Genomic DNA, 20,124 nt, shown 5'->3' on the forward strand with positions numbered 1-20,124 from the left:
AATTTACAAAATAATAATGTTTATCTAATTGATCTCCCCCTTGCCCACACCAAACCGATTTAAAAGACTTCTGTCAGAACCAAATTATAAAACGTTTTGTTCATTGGGGAAAACTGATCTGAAGTCAGTTTCAAATGGTATAGAGTAAATGCTACTACTAGTACTAGAGTAAAAGGAGCTGATCTCACATCAGTTTTTAAGAGAATAAATACAGTGTTCTCACCCTCTAGAGGTGCTCATGTCCAGAGCCTGCTCTCCTGTCTGGACCTCCACTTTAATGGTAGCCTTCACCTCCGTTGACGTCATCATGCTGCTGGCCACCTTCGGTTCTGACCGCACAGTCCGGTTCTGCCCATCTAGATGCATCTCACTCTTCACCTTTACCTGGTCGCCGCAGTCATTCCGCTCAGTCCGGTTCTCTAAGCTCTGTTCAGACTGTTTCGGTGCCCTGTCCTGCTCTTGCTCTTTTGCCGGGTGCGATGGTAACACTAACGGTAATGTTAATCGGGGTAGTTCTGGTTCCATTGCCTTCTCAGGCTGGACCACAGGCTTGACCAGAGGTTTAACCAGGTCCTCGTCATCCTTCGTTGTTTCAGGTTGTGGTTCTGGTTCATTTGGGCTCTCATGATCCTGGTCCGGAGCTCCAGTCTCGGCCCCGTCTAGTTTGAGCTTTTTGCTGTCAGACTGAGTGGGAGGTGCTTCAGAATCATGGGGTGAGATTTCCCTCCCCAGCGCCCTCTTCTGGCTGCGTGTCTGACGAACAGCCTCCTCAGACATCCCCCTACAAAGATAAGGAGAGAAGAAGACTTGGTCAGCCATTCACTGGAATAGACAAAGCTGACATCAATAGATAGTCAAGCAGAATATAGCCTTGGACTAGGGTGGCTATAGCTGACCTCAAATCAGTTGTAAAGCATAACGTGTATAGACCTTGGACAGGCATCGCTGACCCTGAAGCAGTTACTGAGGACAGAGACAAAACATTAACGCCATAGTCGGTCCCTCTCTATGAAGCTAGGTGGGCAACAGATGTTGTCCTATGGGACAGAATGGAGTAGGAGACTTATAGTACTTAGCTAGTTCTCTCTTTCTCTCTGTGTCACTGCGACTGATGGCTAAGGGATTGGGATTGGAACACACATGACCACCTTGGTGCCAGCTACCCAGATGCTAGCTGCTCTTAATCCCTGCCTCCCGTTTACACACACACACACACACACACACACACACACACACACACACACACAAACACACACACACACACACACACAAAACAAGGAGTAGAGAGACTTGACCAGACAACACTAGACTGTTCGAGATGCTGCAAGACTAACCACAGTCATACTGACAGACAGATAGTAAAGTGAGGAGTTGTGTTCAGTGTCATACATGCAGTAAACAAACAAATTGAACACTCAGGCCTCTCGTCTGCCCAGTGACGCACGGCAGGAAGCTATGACTTTGGAAAAAAACAACCACATTTACACTTTCACCAGGGGACACTTTTCAGCGATACACACAGCACCCACACATTACCCCCTCCCCTTTCAATTTCTCAGAATAGTTATGTCCGCGAGTATGCAGAGCACACACACACACACAGCTGCACTCATTACTGTAGTTGGGCCACTCACACACATATCTCATCTGATAAAAGAAACCTGACAAGTTTTTTTGTTTTTTTACCCATCTGACATCACGAAGGCACATATGACCCTTCCCAGGATTCATTGGGACACACAAAGCACTTTTCCTAAGAACCCGTTTAAACCGGTTGGCAAGTGTGTGTGTGTGGTTGAGAGAGAGGCTGAAGCAGGTTAACCCTTTGAGGCCCGGAATGAAAACTCCACTCCTACACTGACAGATTCTTATTTGAGACGGTTGATTTGATTTCAAAAAAGCTTGACGACTCAATATGGCATGAGAGTCTGCTATACAAATTAATGGAAAGCGGTGTTCGGGGGAAAACGATACTGGACTGACGATACTATAAAAATCAACAAGTGTGCGGTTAAAACCGCCAAAAACCACATCTCTTCCCACAGGGCCGTAGGGTGAAATAGGGATGCAGCTTGAGCCCCAAACTCTGCAACATACAATGCATTCGGAAAGTATTCAGACCCCATGACTTTTCCCACAGGGCCGTGGGGTGAGATAGGGATGCAGCTTGAGCCCCACCCTCTACAACATACAATGCATTCGGAAAATATTCAGACCCCCTGACTTTTCCCACATTTTCTTAGTTACAGCCTTATTCTAAAATCTTTTTTGTTCCCCCCCACTCAATCTACACACAATGCTCCATAATGACAAACCAAAAACTGGTTTTTGGCAGCGATTACAGCCGAGGCTTCTTGGGTATGACGCTACAAGCTTAAAACACCTGTATTTGGGGAGTTTCTCCCATTCTTCTCTACAGATCCTCTCAAGCTCTGTCAGGTTTGATGGGGAGCGTTGCCTGCACAGCTATTTTCAGGTCTCTCCAGAGATGTTCAATCGGGTTCAAGTCCAGGCTCTGGCTGGGCCACTCAAGGACATTCAGAGACTTGTCCCGAAGCCACTCCTGCGTTGTCTTGGCTGTGTGCTTAGGGTCATTGTCCTGTTGGAAGGTGAACCTTGGCCCCAGTTGTAGGCCCTGAGAGCTCTGGAGCAGGTTTTCATCAAGGATCTCTCTGTATTTTGCTCTGTTCACCTTTCCCTCGACTCTGACTAGTCTCCCAGTCCCTGAAAAACATCCCCACAGCATGATGCTGCCACCACCATGCTTCACCGTAGGGATGGTGCAAGGTTTCCTCCAGAAGTGACACTTGGCATTCAGGCCAAAGATTTTAATCTTTGTTTCATCAGACCAGAGAATCTTGTTTCTCATGGTCTGAGAGTCCTTTAGATGCCTTTTGGCAAACTCCAAGCAGGCTGTCATGTTCCATTTACTGAGGAGTGGCATCCGTCTGGCCACTCTACCATAAAGGCCTGATTGGTGGAGTGCTGCAGAGATGGTTGTACTTCTGGAATGTTCTCCCATCTCCACAGAGGAACTCTGGAGCGCTGTCAGAGTGACCATTGGGTTCTTGGTCACCTCCCCGACCAAAGGCTCTTCTCCCCCGACTGCTCAGTTTGGCCGGGCGGCCAGCTCTAGGATAAGTCTTGGTGGTTCCAAACTTCTTCCATTTAAGAATAATGGAGGCCACTGTGTTCTTGGGGACCTTCAATGCTGCAGACATCTTTTAGTACCCTTCCTCAGATCTGCGCCTCAACACAATCCTGTCTCTGAGCTCTACAGACAATTCCTTCGATCTCATGGCTTTGTTTTTGCTCTGACATGAACTGTCAACTGCGGGACCTTATATAGACAGGTGTGTCACTTTCCAAATCATGCCCAATCAGTTTAATATACCACAGATGGACTCCAATCAAGTTGTAGACCCAGCTCAAGGATGATCAATGGAAACAGGATGCACCTGAGCTAAATTTTCTCTCTTTAAGCAAAGGGTCTGAATACTTCTGTAAATAGGGTATTTCTGTTTTTTAATGCATTGGTTTTTGCCTTGTCATTATGGGGTATTGTGTGTAGATTGATAAGGGAAAAATGAATTCAACCCATTTTAGAATAAGGCTGTAAAGTAATAAAACATGGAATAGGGAAAGGGGTATGAACAGTCTGCAGCAGCCAGCCTCACCCTACTGCAATCTGAAGTCAAATGTCTACTGTTTGCTGATGATCTGATGCTGCTGGGCTCCAGAGTGGGGCAGCGGTCTAAGGCACTGCATCTCAGTGATAGAGGCATCACTACAGACCCTGGTTTGATCCCGGGCTGTATCACAACCGGCGGTGATCGGGAGTCCCATAGGGCGGCGCACAATTGGCCCAGCGTCGAACGGGTTAGGGGAGGGTTTGGCCGGGGTAGGCCGTCATTGTAAAATAAAAGTATGTTTCTTAACTGACTTGCCTAGTTAAATAAAGGTTCAAACAAATACAAGGAGGGCCTACAGCAGCACCTAGATCTTCTGCACTGTCAGACCTGGGCCCTGACAGTAAATCTCACTAAGACAAAAAGAATGGTGTTCCAAAAAAGGTCCAGTTGCCAGGACCCAAAATACAAATTCCATCTAGACACCGTTGCCCTAGAGCACACAAACAACTATACATACCTCTGCCTAAACATCAGAGCCACAGGTAACTTCAACAAAGCTGTGAACGATCTGAGAGACAAGGCAAGAAGGGCCTACGCCATCAAAAGGAACATAAAACTCAACATCCCAATTTGGATCTGGCTACAAATACTTGAATCAGTTATAGAACCTATTTCCTTCATGGTTGTGAGGTCTGGGGTCCGCTCACCAACCAAGAATTCACTAAATGGAACAAACACCAAATTGAGACTGCATGCAGAATCCTGCAAAAACATCCTCTGTGTACAACGTAAAACACCAAATAATGCATGCAGAGCAGAATCAGGCCAATTTGGTGTTAATTATCAAAATCCCAAAAAGAGACGTTAAATTCTACAACCACCTAAAAGGAATCAAGACCCAAACCTTCCATAACAAAGCCCTCACCTACAGAAAGATTAACCTAAAGAGAAGAGTCCCCTAAGCCAGCTGGTCCTGGGTCTCTGTTCAAAAACAGACCCCAAAGATCCCCCAAACAGCAACACAATTAGACCCAACTAAATCATGAGAAAACAGAAAGATAATTACTTGACACATTGGAAAGAATAAACAAAAAAACTGAGCAAACTAGAATGCTATTTGGCCCCAAAGAGAGAGTAAACAGTGGCAGAATACCTGACCATTGTGACTGACCCAAAATTAAGGAAAGCTTTGACTATGTAAAGTCTCAGTGAGCATAGCCTTGCTATTGAGAGAAGCCGCCGTAGGCAGACCTGGCTCTCAAGAGAAGACAGGCTTTGTGCACACTGCACACAAAATGAGATGGGGCTTCACTTCCTAACCTCCTGCCAATGTATGACCATATTAGAGACACATATTTCCCTCAGATTACACAGATCCACAAAGAATTCGAAAACAAACCCAATTTTGATAAACTCCCTTATCTACTGGGTGAAATACCACAGTGTGCCATCACAGCAGCAAGATGTGTGACCTGTTGCCAAAAGAAAAGGACAACCAGTGAAGAACAAACACCATTGTAAATACAACCCATATTTCTGTTTATTTATTTTCCCTTTTGTACTTTAACTATTTGTGCACATCGTTATAACACTGTAAATAGCCATAAAATTACATTTTAAATGTCTCTATTCCTTTGGAACTTTTGTGAGTGAAATGTTGACTGTTAATTTCTTATTATCTATTTCACTTGCCTTGGCAATGTAAACATCTGTTTCCCATGGCATTAAAGCCCTTTGAATTGAAAGTGATGGGGGGGAGGGGAGATGAAAGAATTAAAAAGAGGGAGGAATGAAAACGCCCAACATACTGATGCATACTCATGTCTGCTGTCACCATGACAACTCTGCACAGAACTCTGTAGGCACGGACTAGGTAGTAGGGCCTACAAGGCACAGATCTAGGACCAGCTCACCCTCCCCAAATCCTAAACTCATCTATTAGGGCCGAAAACGCTAAACTGACTTCAGATTGTAAGAATAGGATGATGTTTCCTCCAGTGCAATGTCACGGTCTACAGTGTAGTGGATGTTAACCCTATGAGCAGCAGGTCCTAGGGTAGTTCAGCTTTTTAACAGGAAAGGTCAGGATCTAAATGACTTAATGGCTGACATATATCAGGTTACAGCTCACACACACACACCTCTAACGCACCCACACAAACATCTACCGAGATGACTTGTCTGTGACATTGTCCCTTACGGATATAAGTATTGATAGATCAGTGTTTCCCAAACTCGGTCCTGGGAACCCAAAGGGGTGCATGTTTTGGTTTATGCCCAAGCACTAAACAGCTGATTAAAATAATCAAAACATGGTTACTTTAATATTTGAACCCCCTTGGGGTCCCGAGGACAGAGTTAGGGAAACACTGATAGATCCAGCTATCAGCAAGCTCTCCCTCTTTGCCACATACAGGAAAGGCCTATATTGGCATGATCTGAAAATCTCACCATACTGTACCTCCTCTACTCACTAAAAAGTGTGTGTGTGCCCAGGCAGTATATATTAGAGGTCGACCGATTAATCGGAATGGCCGATTAATTAGGGCCGATTTCAAGTTTTCAAAACAAACGGAAATCGGTATTTTTGGACACAGAGTATTTTTTTAATTTTTTTTTAAAGATTTTTTTTTACACCTTTATTTAACTAGGCAAGTCAGTTAAGAACACTTCTTTTCAATGACGGCCTAGGAACGGTGGGTTAACTGCCTTGTTCAGGGGCAGAACGACAGATGTTTACCTTGTCAGCTCGGGATTCAATATTGCAAACTTACAGTTAACTAGTCTAACACTCTAACCACCTGCCTCTCATTGCACTCCACGAGGAGCCTACCTGTTACGCGAATGAAGTAAGAAGCCAAGGTAAGTTGCTAGCTAGCATTAAACTTATCTTGTAAAAAAACAAACAATCAATCATAAATCACTAGTTAACTACACATGGTTGATGATATTACTAGTTTATCTAGCGTGTCCTGCGTTGCATATAAATCGATGCGGTGCGCACTCGCGGAAAAAGGACCATCGTTGCTCCAACATGTACCTAACCATAAACATCAATGCCTTTCTTAAAATAAATACACAGATGTATATATTTTTAAACCTGCATATTTAGCTAAAAGAAATCCAGGTTAGCAGGCAATATTAACCAGGTGAAATTGTGTCACTTCTCTTGCGTTCATTGCACGCAGAGTCAGGGTATATGCGATAATAATAAACATTCTGTTTTCGAAATAATAGTTTCCGGATTCGACCATATTAATGACCAAAGGCTCGTTTTCTGTGTGTTATGCTATAATTAAGTCTATGATTTGATATTTGATAGAGCAGTCTGACTGAACGATGGTAGGCACCAGCAGGCTCGTAAGCATTCATTCAAACAGCACTCTCGTGCATTTTGCCAGCAGCTCTTCGCTATGCTTCAAGCATTGCGCTGTTTATGACTTCAAGCCTATCAACTCCCGAGATTAGGCTGGTGTAACCGATGTGAAATGGCTAGCTAGTTAGCGTTTCAAACGTCACTCGCTCTGAGACTCTAAGTAGTTGTTCCCCTTGCTCTGCAAGGGCCGCGGCTTTTAAGGAGCGATGTGTAACGATGCTTCGAGGGTGGCTGTTGTCGATGTGTTCCTAGTTCGAGCCCAGGTAGGAGCGATTAGAGGGACGGAAGCTACAGTGGGGAGAAGAAGTATTTGATACACTGCCAATTTTGCAGGTTTTCCTACTTGCAAAGCATGTAGAGGTCTGTAATTTTTATCATAGGTACACTTTAACTGTGAGAGACGGAATCTAAAACAAAAATCCAGAAAATCACATTGTATGATTTTTAAGTAATTAATTTGCATTTTTTTGCATGACATAAGTATTTGACACATCAGAAAAGCAGAACTTAATATTTGGTACAGAAACCTTTGTTTGCAATTACAGAGATCATACGTTTCCTGTAGATCTTGACCAGGTTTGCACACACTGCAGCAGGGATTTTGGCCCACTCCTCCATACAGACCTACTCCAGATCCTTCAGGTTTCGGGGCTGTCGCTGGGAAATACGGTCTTTCAGCTCCCTCCAAAGATTTTCTATTGGGTTCAGGTCTGGAGACTGGCTAGGCCAATCCAGGAACTTGAGATGCTTGTTACAGAGCCACTCCTTAGTTGCCCTGGCTGTGTGTTTCGGGTCATTGCATTGCTGGAAGACCCAGCCACGACCTATCTTCAATGCTCTTACTGAGGGAAGGAGGTTGTTGGCCAACATCTCGCGATACATGGCCCCATCCATCCTCCCCTCAATACGGTGCAGTCGTCCTGTCCCCTTTGCAGAAAAGCATCCCCAAAGAATGATGTTTCCACCTCCATGCTTCACGATTGGGATGGTGTTCTTGGGGTTGTACTCATCCTTCTTCTTCCTCCAAACACAGCGAGTGGAGTTTAGACCAAAAAGCTCTATTTTTGTCTCATCTCACCACATTACCTTCTCCCATTCCTCCTCTGGATCATCCAGATGGTCATTGGCAAACTTCAGACGGGCCTGGACATGTACTGGCTTGAGCAGGGGGACCTTGCGTGCGCTGCAGGATTTGAGTCCCTGGCGGCGTAGTGTGTTACTGATGGTAGGCTTTGTTACTTTGGTCCCAGCACTCTGCAGGTCATTCACTAGGTCCCCCCGTGTGGTTCTGGGATTTTTGCTCACCGTTCTTGTGATCATTTTGACCCCATGGGGTGAGATCTTGCGTGGAGCCCCAGATCGAGGGAGATTATCAGTGGTCTTGTATGTCTTCCATTTCCTAATAACTGCTCCCACAGTTGATATCTTCAAACCAAGCTGCTTACCTATTGCAGATTCAGTCTTCCCAGCCTGGTGCAGGTCTACAATTTTGTTTCTGGTGTCCTTTGACAGCTCTTTGGCCTTGGCCATAGTGGAGTTTGGAGTGTGATTGTTTGAGGTTGTGGACAGGTGTCTTTTATACTGATAACAAGTTTAAACAGGTGCCATTAATACAGGTAACGAATGGAGGACAGAGGAGCCTCTTAAAGAAGGAATGTAACCATGACAACAAACTGACAAGAAAGGAAGTAACCTTACCTATGGAATGCTCTCTGTCTCACCAGGAGGCAATTTCTAAATGATACCAACTACGATCAATTTCATCATTGTCACCACCATCACAGACCTTAACCATCTGGAAGTCTACAGCTGGGTCTTTCATACAACAGTCAGACAAAAACACACTATCAGGCCGCTGCACAACCACTACCGGTCAATAGAAACAGTGTCTAAGTCGGCAACCCTGCATATGTTTTCTGTTTTTTCTTTATTGCATATCTTAAGGGTAGACAACAACACATCTGCCACACTGATCCACAACAAGGGGGCCCCTCAGGGGTGCGTGCTTAGTCCCCTCCTGTTCACCCATGACTGCATGGCCAATTACGACTCCAACACCATCATTAAGTTTGCAGACGACAACGCTGGTAGTAGGCCTGATCACCGACAACAATGAGACAGCCTATAGGGAGGAGGTCAGAGGCCTGGCAGTGATGTGCAAGGACAACATTCACTCCCTCAACACGATCAAGACAAAGGAGATGATTGTGGACTACAGGAAAAGGAGGGCCATGCACACCCACATTCTCATCAACGGGGCTGTAGTGGAGCAGGTTGAGTGCTTCAAGTTCCTTGGTGTCCACATCACCAACAAACTATCATGGTCCAAACACACCAAGACAGTTGTGAAGAGGGCACAACAATGCCTATTCCCACTCGGGAGAATGAAAATATTTGGCATGGATCCTCAAAACATTCTACAGCTGCACTATGGAGAGCATCTTGACTGGTTGCATCAAGGCCTGGTATGGAAACTGCTCTGTCTCCGACCGCAAGGCGCTACAGAGGGTAGTGCGTACAGCCCAGGACATCACTGGGGCCAAGCTTCCTGCTATCCAGGACCTCTATACCAGGCAGTGTCAGAGGAAGGCCCTAAAGATTGCCAAAGACTCCAGCCACCCTAGTCATAGACTGTTCTCTCTGCTACTGCACGGCAAGCGGTACTGGAGCGCCAAGTCTAGGTCCAAAAGGCTTCTTAACAGCTTCTACCCCCAAGCCATAAGACTACTGAACAGCTAATCAAACGGCTACCTGGACTATTTGCATTGACCTCCCCCTTTTTTACTCTGCTGCTTCTCACCGTTTAATATCTATGCAAAGTCACTTTACCCTAACCTACATATTATCTCAATTACCTTGACTAACCTGTACTCCCGCACATTGACTCAGTACAAGAGGTCGACCGATTATGATTTTTCAACGCTGATACCGATTATTGGAGGACCAAAAAAAGCCGATACTGATTAATCCATTTTTTTGTTGTTGTAATAATGACAATTACAACAATACTGAATGAACACTTATTTTAACTTAATATAATACATCAATAAAATCAATTTAGCCTCAAATAAATAATGAAACATGTTCAATTTGGTTTAAATATTGCAAAAACAAAGTGCTGGAGAAGAAAGTAAAAGTGCAATATGTGCCATGTAAGAAAGCTAACATTTAAGTTCCTTGCTCAGAACATGAGAACATATGAAAGTTGGTGGTTCCTTTTAACATGAGTCTTCAATATTGCCAGGTAAGAAGTTTTAGTTTGTAGTTATTATAGGAATTATAGGACTATTTCTCTCTATACCATTTGTATTTCATTAACCTTTGACTATTGGATGTTCTTATTAGTATTGCCAGTGTAACAGTATAGCTTCCGTCCCTCTCCTCGCTCCTCCCTGGGCTCGAACCAGGAACACATCGACAACAGCCACCCTCGAAGCAGCGTTACCCATGCAGAGCAAGGGGAAGAACTACTCCAAGTCTCAGAGCGAGTGATGTTTGAAACGCTATTAGCGCGCACCCCGCTAACTATCTAGCCATTTCACATCGTTTACACCAGCCTAATCTCGGGAGTTGATAGGCTTGAAGTCATAAACAGTGCAATGCTTGAAGCATTGCGAAGAGCTGCTGGCAAAATGCACAAAAGTGCTGTTTGAATGAATGCGTACGAGCCTGCTGCTGCCTACCATCGCCCAGTCAGACTGCTCTATCAAATATCAAATCAGACTTAATTACAACATAATAACACACAGAAATACGAGCCTTAGGTCATTAATATGGTCAAATCCGGAAACCATCATCTCAAAAACAAAACGTTCATTCTTTCAGTGAAATACGGAACCGTTCCGTATTTTATCTAACGGGTGGCATCCATAACTCTAAATATTCCTTTTACATTGCACAACCTTCAATGTTATGTCATAATTACGTAAAATTCTGGCAAATTAGTTCGCAATGAGCCAGGCGGCCCAAACTGTTGCATATACTCTGACTCTGCTTGCAAGAACGCAAGAGAAGTGACACAATTTCACTTGGTTAACATTGCCTGCTAACCTGGATATCTTTTAGCTAAATATATAGGTTTAAAAATATATACTTCTGTGTATTGATTTTAAGAAAGGCATTGATGCTTATGGTTAGGTACAGACATGCAATGATTGTGCTTTTCTCGCAAATGCGCTTTTGTTAAATCATCCCCCATTTGGTGATGTTGGCTGTCTTTGTTAGGAAGAAATAGTCTTCACACAGTTCGCAACCAGCCAGGCGGCCCAAACTGCTGCATATACCCTGACACATTTTCCCTAGTTAAAAGAAATTCATGTTAGCAGGCAATATTAACTAAATATGCAGGTTTAAAAATATATACATGTGTATTGATTTTAAGAAAGGCATTGATGTTTATGGTTAGGTACACGTTGGAGCAACGACAGTCCTTTTTCACGAATGTGCACCGCATCGATTATATGCAACGCAGGACACTCTAGATAACTACACATGGTTGATGATATTACTAGTTTAACTAGTGATTATGATTAATTGATTGTTTTTTCTAAGATAAGTTTAATGCTAGCTAGCAACCTACCTTGGCTTCTTACTGCGTTCGTGTAACAGCCAGGCTCCTCGTGGAGTGCAATGTAAAGCAGGTGGTTAGAGTGTTGGACTAGTTAACCGTAAGGTTGCAACACTGAATCCCCGACCTGACAAGGTAAAAATCTGTCGTTCTGCCCCTGAACAAGGCAGTTAACCCACCATTCCTAGGCCGTCATTTAAAATAAGAATGTGTTCTTAACTGACTTGCCTAGTTAAATAAAAGGTGTAAAAATACAAATAAAAATATATATATAAAATGTAAAAAAATTAATAAAATCGGTGTCCAAAAACACAGATTTCCGATTGTTTTGAAAACTTGAAATTGGCCCTAATTAAATCGTCCATTCCGATTAATCGGTCGACCTCTACTCAGTACCCCCTGTATATAGCCTCGTTATTGTTCATTTATTTATATATATTTTTTAAACATTTGTTTATTTAGTAAATATTTTCTAAATTCTTATTTTTCTTAACTGGTTTTTTAAGGGCTTGTAAGTCAGCATTTCACAGTCAAGTCTACACCTTTTTATTCGGTGCACGTGACAAATGAAATGTGATTTAAATTATAATTTTCTTGATATCCAAGTATCAGCTTTAGAACATGATCATCGACTCTCAGAACATAGAGAGAATCAGGAAAATGGCTTCTGGAGAGGTGAATTCCAACGACAGGAAGCAGATGTAGGCTGTGCAATGATATGATACTTTTCCAAGGTCAGAAAATCAGCAAAAACTCAATCTCTGCTATGGCTAACATATCCATGCCCAGGCCCTGTGTGGATTCTGTAACCTACAACCAGACCAAGTTCACTTCTTCTCTTCAGCATGCCGTTTACTCACTAATACAGAGCTTTACCCTGGTGAAAATATATATCTATCTATCTGCACTGCGGGATTCGAACCAGCTCAATGGATCTACGCAGAACCATACATTACATATGGAGCATTTAGATAAGGTATTCACAAACTGGCCGGCATCCCGGAGTCACCTCTTCACTGTTGACGTTGAGACTGGTGTTTTACGGTTACTATTTAACCTCTTTGGTCTAGGGGGCAGTATTTTGACATATGGATGAAAAGCGTGCCTAAAGTCAACTGCCTGTTACTCAGGCCCAGAAGCTAGGATATGCATATAATTGATAGAAAACACTAAAGTTTCTAAAACTGTTAAAATAATGTCTGTGAGTATAATAGAACTGATATGGCAGGTGAAAACCGAGGACAAACCCTCCATAAAAAAAACATTCAGCCTACCACTGTTTCCAATGGCTGTCATGTTTAATATGAAGTGAAAACCTCCCAGATTGCAGTTCCTCGGGCTTCCACTAGATGTCAACAGTCTTTAGAAAGAGTTTCAGACTTGTTTTTGGAAAAATAGAATTTGTAGTTTTTCTAAGTGGCTCCCATTTTGGCTGTAGTGTTTTCATGCGCGTGGATGAGAGCGTGTTCTTTGTTTATCTCCGGGAAAGACAATAACGATTCTCATTCTTAAATTTTATTGTTTAGTTACGTATAAGGGAACCTGACCTTTGATTATAAACGTTGTTTGACTTGTTTGGATAAGTTTATTGGTAAGGATTGGGATTAATTTTGTATGCATTTTGAAGGAGGGAAACTGGTGGATTATTGAATGAAGCGTGCCAGCTAAACAGAGTTTTTATGGATATAAAGAAGGACTTTATTGAACAAAAGGACCATTTGTGATGTTGCTAGTTCCTTTTGGAGTGCCAACAGAAGAAGATCTTCAAAGGTAAGGCATTTTTTTATCGCTATTTCTGACTTTTGTGGCGCACCTGCCTGGTTGAAAAATGTTTTTCACACTTTTGTATGCGGGGCGCTGTCCTCAGATAATCACATGGTGTGCTTTCGCCATAAAGCCTTTTTGAAATCTGACACAGCAGCTGGATTAACAAGAAGTTAAGCTTTATTTCTGATGTATGTCACTTGTATTTCCATGAATGTTAAATAGCTCTATTTCTGTAATTTGAATTTCTCGCTCTGCAATTTCACCGGATGTTGTCGAGGTGGGTCGCTAGTGGAATGCCTGCGCCAGAAAAGTTAATGAAGCTGCCAGTTGAGGACTTGTGAGGCATCTGTTTCTCAAACTAGACACTAATGTACTTGTCCTCTTGCTCAGCTGTGCACCGGGGCCTTCCACTCCTCTTTCTATTCCGGTTAGAGACAGTCTGCGCTGTTCTGTGAAGGGAGTAGTACACAACATTGTACGAGATCTTCAGTTTCTTGGCAATTTCTCGCATGGAATAGCCTTCATTTCTCAGAACAAGAATAGACTGGAGTTTCAGAAGATAGTTCTTTGTTTCTGGACATTTTGTGCCTGTAATCAAACCCACAAATGCTGATGCTCCAGATATCAAACCAGTCTAAAGAAGGGCAGTTTTATTGCTTCTTTAGTCAGGACAACAGTTTTCAGCTGTGCTAACATAATTGAAAAAGGGTTTTCTAATGATCAATTAGCCTTTTAAAATGATAAACTTGGATTAGCTAGCACAATGTGCCATTGGAACACAGGAGTGATGGTTGCTGATAAATGTAGATATTCCATATATATATATATATATATATATATATATATAGAGAGAGAGATCTTTTTTTAATCAGCTGTTTCCAACTTTAATAGTCATTTACAACATTAACAATATATACACTGTATTTCTGATCAATTTGATGTTATTTAAAAATTGACAAAATAAAAAGCTTTTCTTTCAAAAACAAGGACATTTCTAAGTGACCCCAAACTTTTGAATCGTAGTGTGTTTTTTAAATACATTTTGTTTTTCTTCACATTTTCAAACAGTCCATTTATATTTTCCAACGGGGCTACACATTTGGGTGAGGTTTTTTCCCACTCGCCTGAGTAGCTTCATTTCACTGCCAAAAATAAAAATTAAGTGTTCTAGTGTTCAGCTAAATAACAACACAATGTCAAATACAGGTAGCCCAGTCAAACAACTAACATCCAATCACATTAACCATTACTCTCTCGCGGGAATTCCACTAACGGTCCGTATGTAGCCAAACGTAGCTGCTGCTCATGTTGGTATCTGTACTGACGGTGCAAAAGCCATGACAGGGAGACATAGTAGACTGGTAATGCTCATGCAAGCAGTTGCTCCCGACGCCACTTGGGTACACTGCAGCATCCACCAAGAGGCTCTTGCTACCAAGGAAATGCCTGACAGCTTGAAAGACGTTTTGGACACTACAGTGAAAATGGTTAACTTTGTTAAAGCAAGGCCCCTGAACTCTCATGTATTTTCTGCACTATGCAATGATATGGGCAGCGACCATGTAGCGATTTTACAACATTCAGAAGTGTGCTGGTTATCAAAGGGCAAAGTATTGACACGTTTTTTTTTTTTTTTAAATTGAGAGACAAGCTTAATATTTTCTTTGCTAACCCTAATTGTCACTTGTCTCACCGCTTGCATGATGACGAGTTTCTCACACGACTGGCCTAACTGGGTGATTACAGGGACTCTCCGCAACTACAGTGCCTTGCGAAAGTATTCGGCCCCCTTGAACTTTGCGACCTTTTGCCACATTTCAGGCTTCAAACATAAAGATATAAAACTGTATTTTTTTGTGAAGAATCAACAACAAGTGGGACACAATCATGAAGTGGAACGACATTTATTGGATATTTCAAACTTTTTTAACAAATCAAAAACTGAAAAATTGGGCGTGCAAAATTATTCAGCCCCCTTAAGTTAATACTTTGTAGCACCACCTTTTGCTGCGATTACAGCTGTAAGTCGCTTGGGGTATGTCTCTATCAGTTTTGCACATCGAGAGACCGAAATTTTTTCCCATTCCTCCTTGCAAAACAGCTCGAGCTCAGTGAGGTTGGATGGAGAGCATTTGTGAACAGCAGTTTTCAGTTCTTTCCACAGATTCTCGATTGGATTCAGGTCTGGACTTTGACTTGGCCATTCTAACACCTGGATATGTTTATTTTTGAACCATTCCATTGTAGATTTTGCTTTATGTTTTGGATCATTGTCTTGTTGGAAGACAAATCTCCGTCCCAGTCTCAGGTCTTTTGCAGACTCCATCAGGTTTTCTTCCAGAATGGTCCTGTATTTGGCTCCATCCATCTTCCCATCAATTTGAACCATCTTCCCTGTCCCTGCTGAAGAAAAGCAGGCCCAAACCATGATGCTGCCACCACCATGTTTGACAGTGGGGTTGGTGTGGTCAGGGTGATGAGCTGTGTTGCTTTTAGGCCAAACATAACGTTTTGCATTGTTGCCAAAAAGTTCAATTTTGGTTTCTTCTGACCAGAGCACCTTCTTCCACATGTTTGGTGTGTCTCCCAAGTGGCTTGTGGCAAACTTTAAACGACACTTTTTATGGATATCTTTAAGAAATGGCTTTCTTCTTGCCACTCTTCCATAAAGGCCAGATTTGTGCAATATACGACTGATTGTTGTCCTATGGACAGAGTCTCCCACCTCAGCTGTAGATCTCTGCAGTTCATCCAGAGTGATCATGGGCCTCTTGGCTGCATCTCTGATCAGTCTTCTCCTTGTATGAGCTGAAAGTTTAGAGGGACGGCCAGGTCTTGGTAGATATGCAGTGGTCTGATACTCTTTCCATTTCAATATTATCGCTTGCACAGTGCTCCTTGGGATGTTTAAAGCTTGGGAAATCTTTTTGTATCCAAATCCGGCTTTAAACTTCTTCACAACAGTATCTCGGACCTGCCTGGTGTGTTCCTTGTTCTTCATGATGCTCTCTGCGCTTTTAACGGACCTCTGAGACTATCACAGTGCAGGTGCATTTATACGGAGACGTGATTACACACAGGTGGATTGTATTTATCATCATTAGTCATTTAGGTCAACATTGGATCATTCAGAGATCCTCACTGAACTTCTGGAGAGAGTTTGCTGCACTGAAAGTAAAGGGGCTGAATAATTTTGCACGCCCAATTTTTCAGTTTTTGATTGTTAAAAAAGTTTGAAATATCCAATAAATGTCATTCCACTTCATGATTGTGTCCCACTTGTTGTTGATTCTTCACAAAAAAATACAGTTTTATATCTTTATGTTTGAAGCCTGAAATGTGGCAAAAGGTCGCAAAGTTCAAGGGGGCCGAATACTTTCGCAAGGCACTGTATATTCAATGTGCGGGACAAAATTGAGGCTATGATTAAGAAGTTGGAGCTCTTCTCTGTCTGCATTAACAAGGACAACACACAGGTCTTTCCATCATTGTATGATTTATGTGCAAATTAACTGAAGTTTACGGACAATATCAAATGTGATATAGCGAAGCACCTGAGTGAGTTGGGTGCACAATTACGCAGGTACTTTCCCAAAACAGATTACACAAACAACTGGATTTGTTATCCCTTTCATGCCCTGCCTCCAGTCCACTTACCAATATTTGACAAGAGAGCCTCATCAAAATTGCAACAAGCGGTTCTGTGAAAATTTAATTTAAACAGAAGCAACTGCCAGATTTCTGGATTGGGCTGTGCTCAGAATATCCTGCCTTGGCAAATCGAACTGTTAAGACACTGATGCCGTTTACAACCACGTACCTATGTGAGTGGATTCTAAATACAGAGAGTAGAACACTAAATACAGGCACAGACTGTGAGTGGAAAATTATTTAAGACTGAGGCTCTCTCCAATACAACCCAACATTGCAGAGTTATGTGCATCCTTTCAAGCACACCCTTCTCATTAACCTGTAGTGAGTTATTTACAATTTTAGATGAACAAATAATGTTTTATATGTAAGCTGGTTAAATAAGGAGCAAAATTATTGATTATTATTATCTTATCATTTGTGCCCTGGTCCTATAAGAGCTATTTGTCACTTCCCACAAGCCGGGTTGTGACAAAAACTCACATTCATTCTTAAGTTTAACCTCTTTTGGGTAGGGGGCAGTATTTTCACGTCCGGATGAAAAGCGTGCCCAAAGTAAAATTGCCTGTTACTCAGGCCCAGAATCTAGGATATGCATATAATTGTCGATTTGGATAGAAAACACTAAAGTTTCTAAAAATGTTAAAATAATGTCTGTGAGGATAACAGAACTGATATGGCAGGCAAAAACCCAGAGGACAAACCATTCAAAAAAAAATAATCAGTCTACCACTGTTTCCAATGGGTTTCATGTTTATGATGAGGCGAAGTCCTCCCAGATTGCAGTTCCTAGGGCTTCCACTAGATGTCAACAGTCTTTAGAAAGAGTTTCAGGCTTGTTTTTGGAAAAATGAGCTAGAAGTTGTAGTTTTTCTAAGTGGTTCCCATTTTGGCTGTAGTGTTTCCATGCGTGTGAATGAGAGCGTTCTTTGTTATTTATCTCTGGTAATGAACATACTATTCTCCCTCTTAAATTTTATCATTTATTTACGTATTAGGGTACCTGAGGTTTGATTATAAACGTTGTTTGACTTGTTGGATAAGTTTATTGGTAAGGTTTGGGATTCATTTGGTATGCATTTTTAAGGAGGGAAACCGGTGGATTATTGAATGAAGCGTGCCAGCTAAACTGAGTTTTTATGGATATAAAGAAGGACTATATCGAACAAAAGGACCATTTGTGATGTTGCTGGGACCTTTTGGAGTGCCAACAGAAGAAGGCCTTCAAAGGTAAGGCATTTATTATATATTTCTGACTTGTGTGTCGCACCTGCCTGGTTGAATTTTTTTTGTTCATGCTTTTGTATGCGGGGCGCTGTCCTCAGATAATCGCATGGTGTGCTTTTGCCGTAAAGCCTTTTTGAAATCTGACACAGGGGCTGGATTAACAAGAAGTTAAGCTTTATTTTGATGTATAATACTTGTATTTTCATTCATGTTAAATATTTATATTTCTGTCATTTGAATATCACGCGCTACAATTTCACCGGATGTTGGCCAGGTGAGACGCTACCGTCCCACCCGCCCATAAGAAGTTAATAAATGTATTGTATAGTGTGTGTGGCAGGCTTACAATGATGGCAAAACAACATTTGAGAGTGCGCTGACCCTGGTGCTAGAGGGGGTACGCAGCTTTAGGATGAATGTTTGAAGGGGTACGGGACTATAAAAAGTTTGGGAACCACTGCTCTAGATCAACGATGGGACTGGCTCAAGCCAAAACAAGGCTCTCCTAAAAACCATGTAATCTTTGAAGATAACAGACACACAGGGGGACTGAGACGCTTCTCAATGCATCAATACATGTCTAATCTGCTCTTTCAGACTAGATTATAGGCCTACATTAAGACAAAACAACATATGTTAATAACCCTGTGTGCCGCCTAAATAATATGGTCGGATACACATATTTAGCAAATGTTATTGCGGGTGTAGTGAAATGCCTGTGTTCCTAGCTCCAACAGTAATTAGTGTTATTAGTGTGAGTGGCAGATCTTCCAAGGCTTAGCCATCCCTGTGTCTATGTGGAGTCAGGGCCGACGTGTCCTTACACAGAGGAGACAAAAAGCAGGCCTCTCACACCATAGGCTACAAACACCCTGTTAGACACCACTTGTGTTAACCTATGACCCATGGCCTGTTGGACAGGACAGGTGGTAAAAGGTCATAGAAGAGAGAGACAGAAAATGTGTAGTATTTCAATGAGCTGCTTGGATGAGCTTTGACGGGGCTACCTCTCTAGGATACTTGAACTTTCTACACCGATCGCTAGTGGCTGGGTTTTTCAGAACTGTGCAATTCAATGGTTTACTTTGGGCATCTGTTTGTATGCTGCAAACAAACTACAGAGAACTGGTCTAGAATTTGAATTGTTGGCATCAGCGCATTTGCCTAACAAAATTTACATAGGCTAACGGCTATTGAGTTCAGAACCAGTAACACACACACACAAATCCACAAGGATAAGTGTTTGTTTAGACAATGTAATGAACACCTGGGAGTGGGACACAGTAAAGTCAATGCCACTTTGAGCAGGGTTCCAAACACAGGGGTGCCAATGAGTGTAGCCTAGAGTGTCCCCTTGACACAAATAATGTCACCTCCATAACTGTTACAAACGTCAACAACATGGACAGCAGATCTCTCATGTTATTAAAAAATATTACCCTTGGCCCTGCCCACTACCTTTAGGCCATCCTGAAGAGACCATATGTAATTGGAACCCTTGCTGTTGTTGAGGAAAGTTTGCATGACCACTTCACTGGTAACGACAGGAGACTGACTACAGAAGACTAACGACAAACAGTCTCCATCATTCAGGATTGCTTTACACAGAAGATAATTCTCTCTTCAGTTTAGGCCTACAGGCGCAGCCGCGGGACGATGTTTAGGGTGCCGCAATTTTTTTCCGCAGCACACCGGATTTTTAAGGGGGGTATTGGAGCATCCCTACTTCCCTCGGCTATGCCTACAGGTGGTTTGTTGGGGCGGCAGGTAGCCTAGTGGTTAGAGCATTGGACATGTAACCGAAAGGTTGCAAGATCAAATCCCGAGCTGAAACATTTGTCGTTCTGCCCCTGAACAAGGCAGTTAAACCACTGTTCCTAGGCCATCATTGAAAGTAAGAATTT

General features: G+C 42.5%; 1 protein-coding gene across 6 annotated transcripts in view; it reads right to left on the reverse strand.

Annotated features, from left to right (window-relative positions):
- Positions 1-20,124, reverse strand: part of LOC112260852 (transcriptional repressor p66 alpha) — a 34,245-nt gene that overhangs the window by 12,132 nt on the left and 1,989 nt on the right. For all 6 annotated transcript variants that reach the window (XM_042328998.1, XM_042328996.1, XM_042328995.1 and 3 more), the window contains exon 2: positions 224-781. In XM_042328998.1, coding sequence (XP_042184932.1) covers positions 224-777 — 554 coding nt within the window. In that variant the 5' untranslated portion in view covers positions 778-781. The remainder of the gene's footprint in view (positions 1-223; positions 782-20,124) is intronic.

This window comes from Oncorhynchus tshawytscha, linkage group LG10, assembly GCF_018296145.1.
Source record: "Oncorhynchus tshawytscha isolate Ot180627B linkage group LG10, Otsh_v2.0, whole genome shotgun sequence".
Classification (NCBI taxonomy): Eukaryota; Metazoa; Chordata; class Actinopteri; order Salmoniformes; family Salmonidae; genus Oncorhynchus; species Oncorhynchus tshawytscha.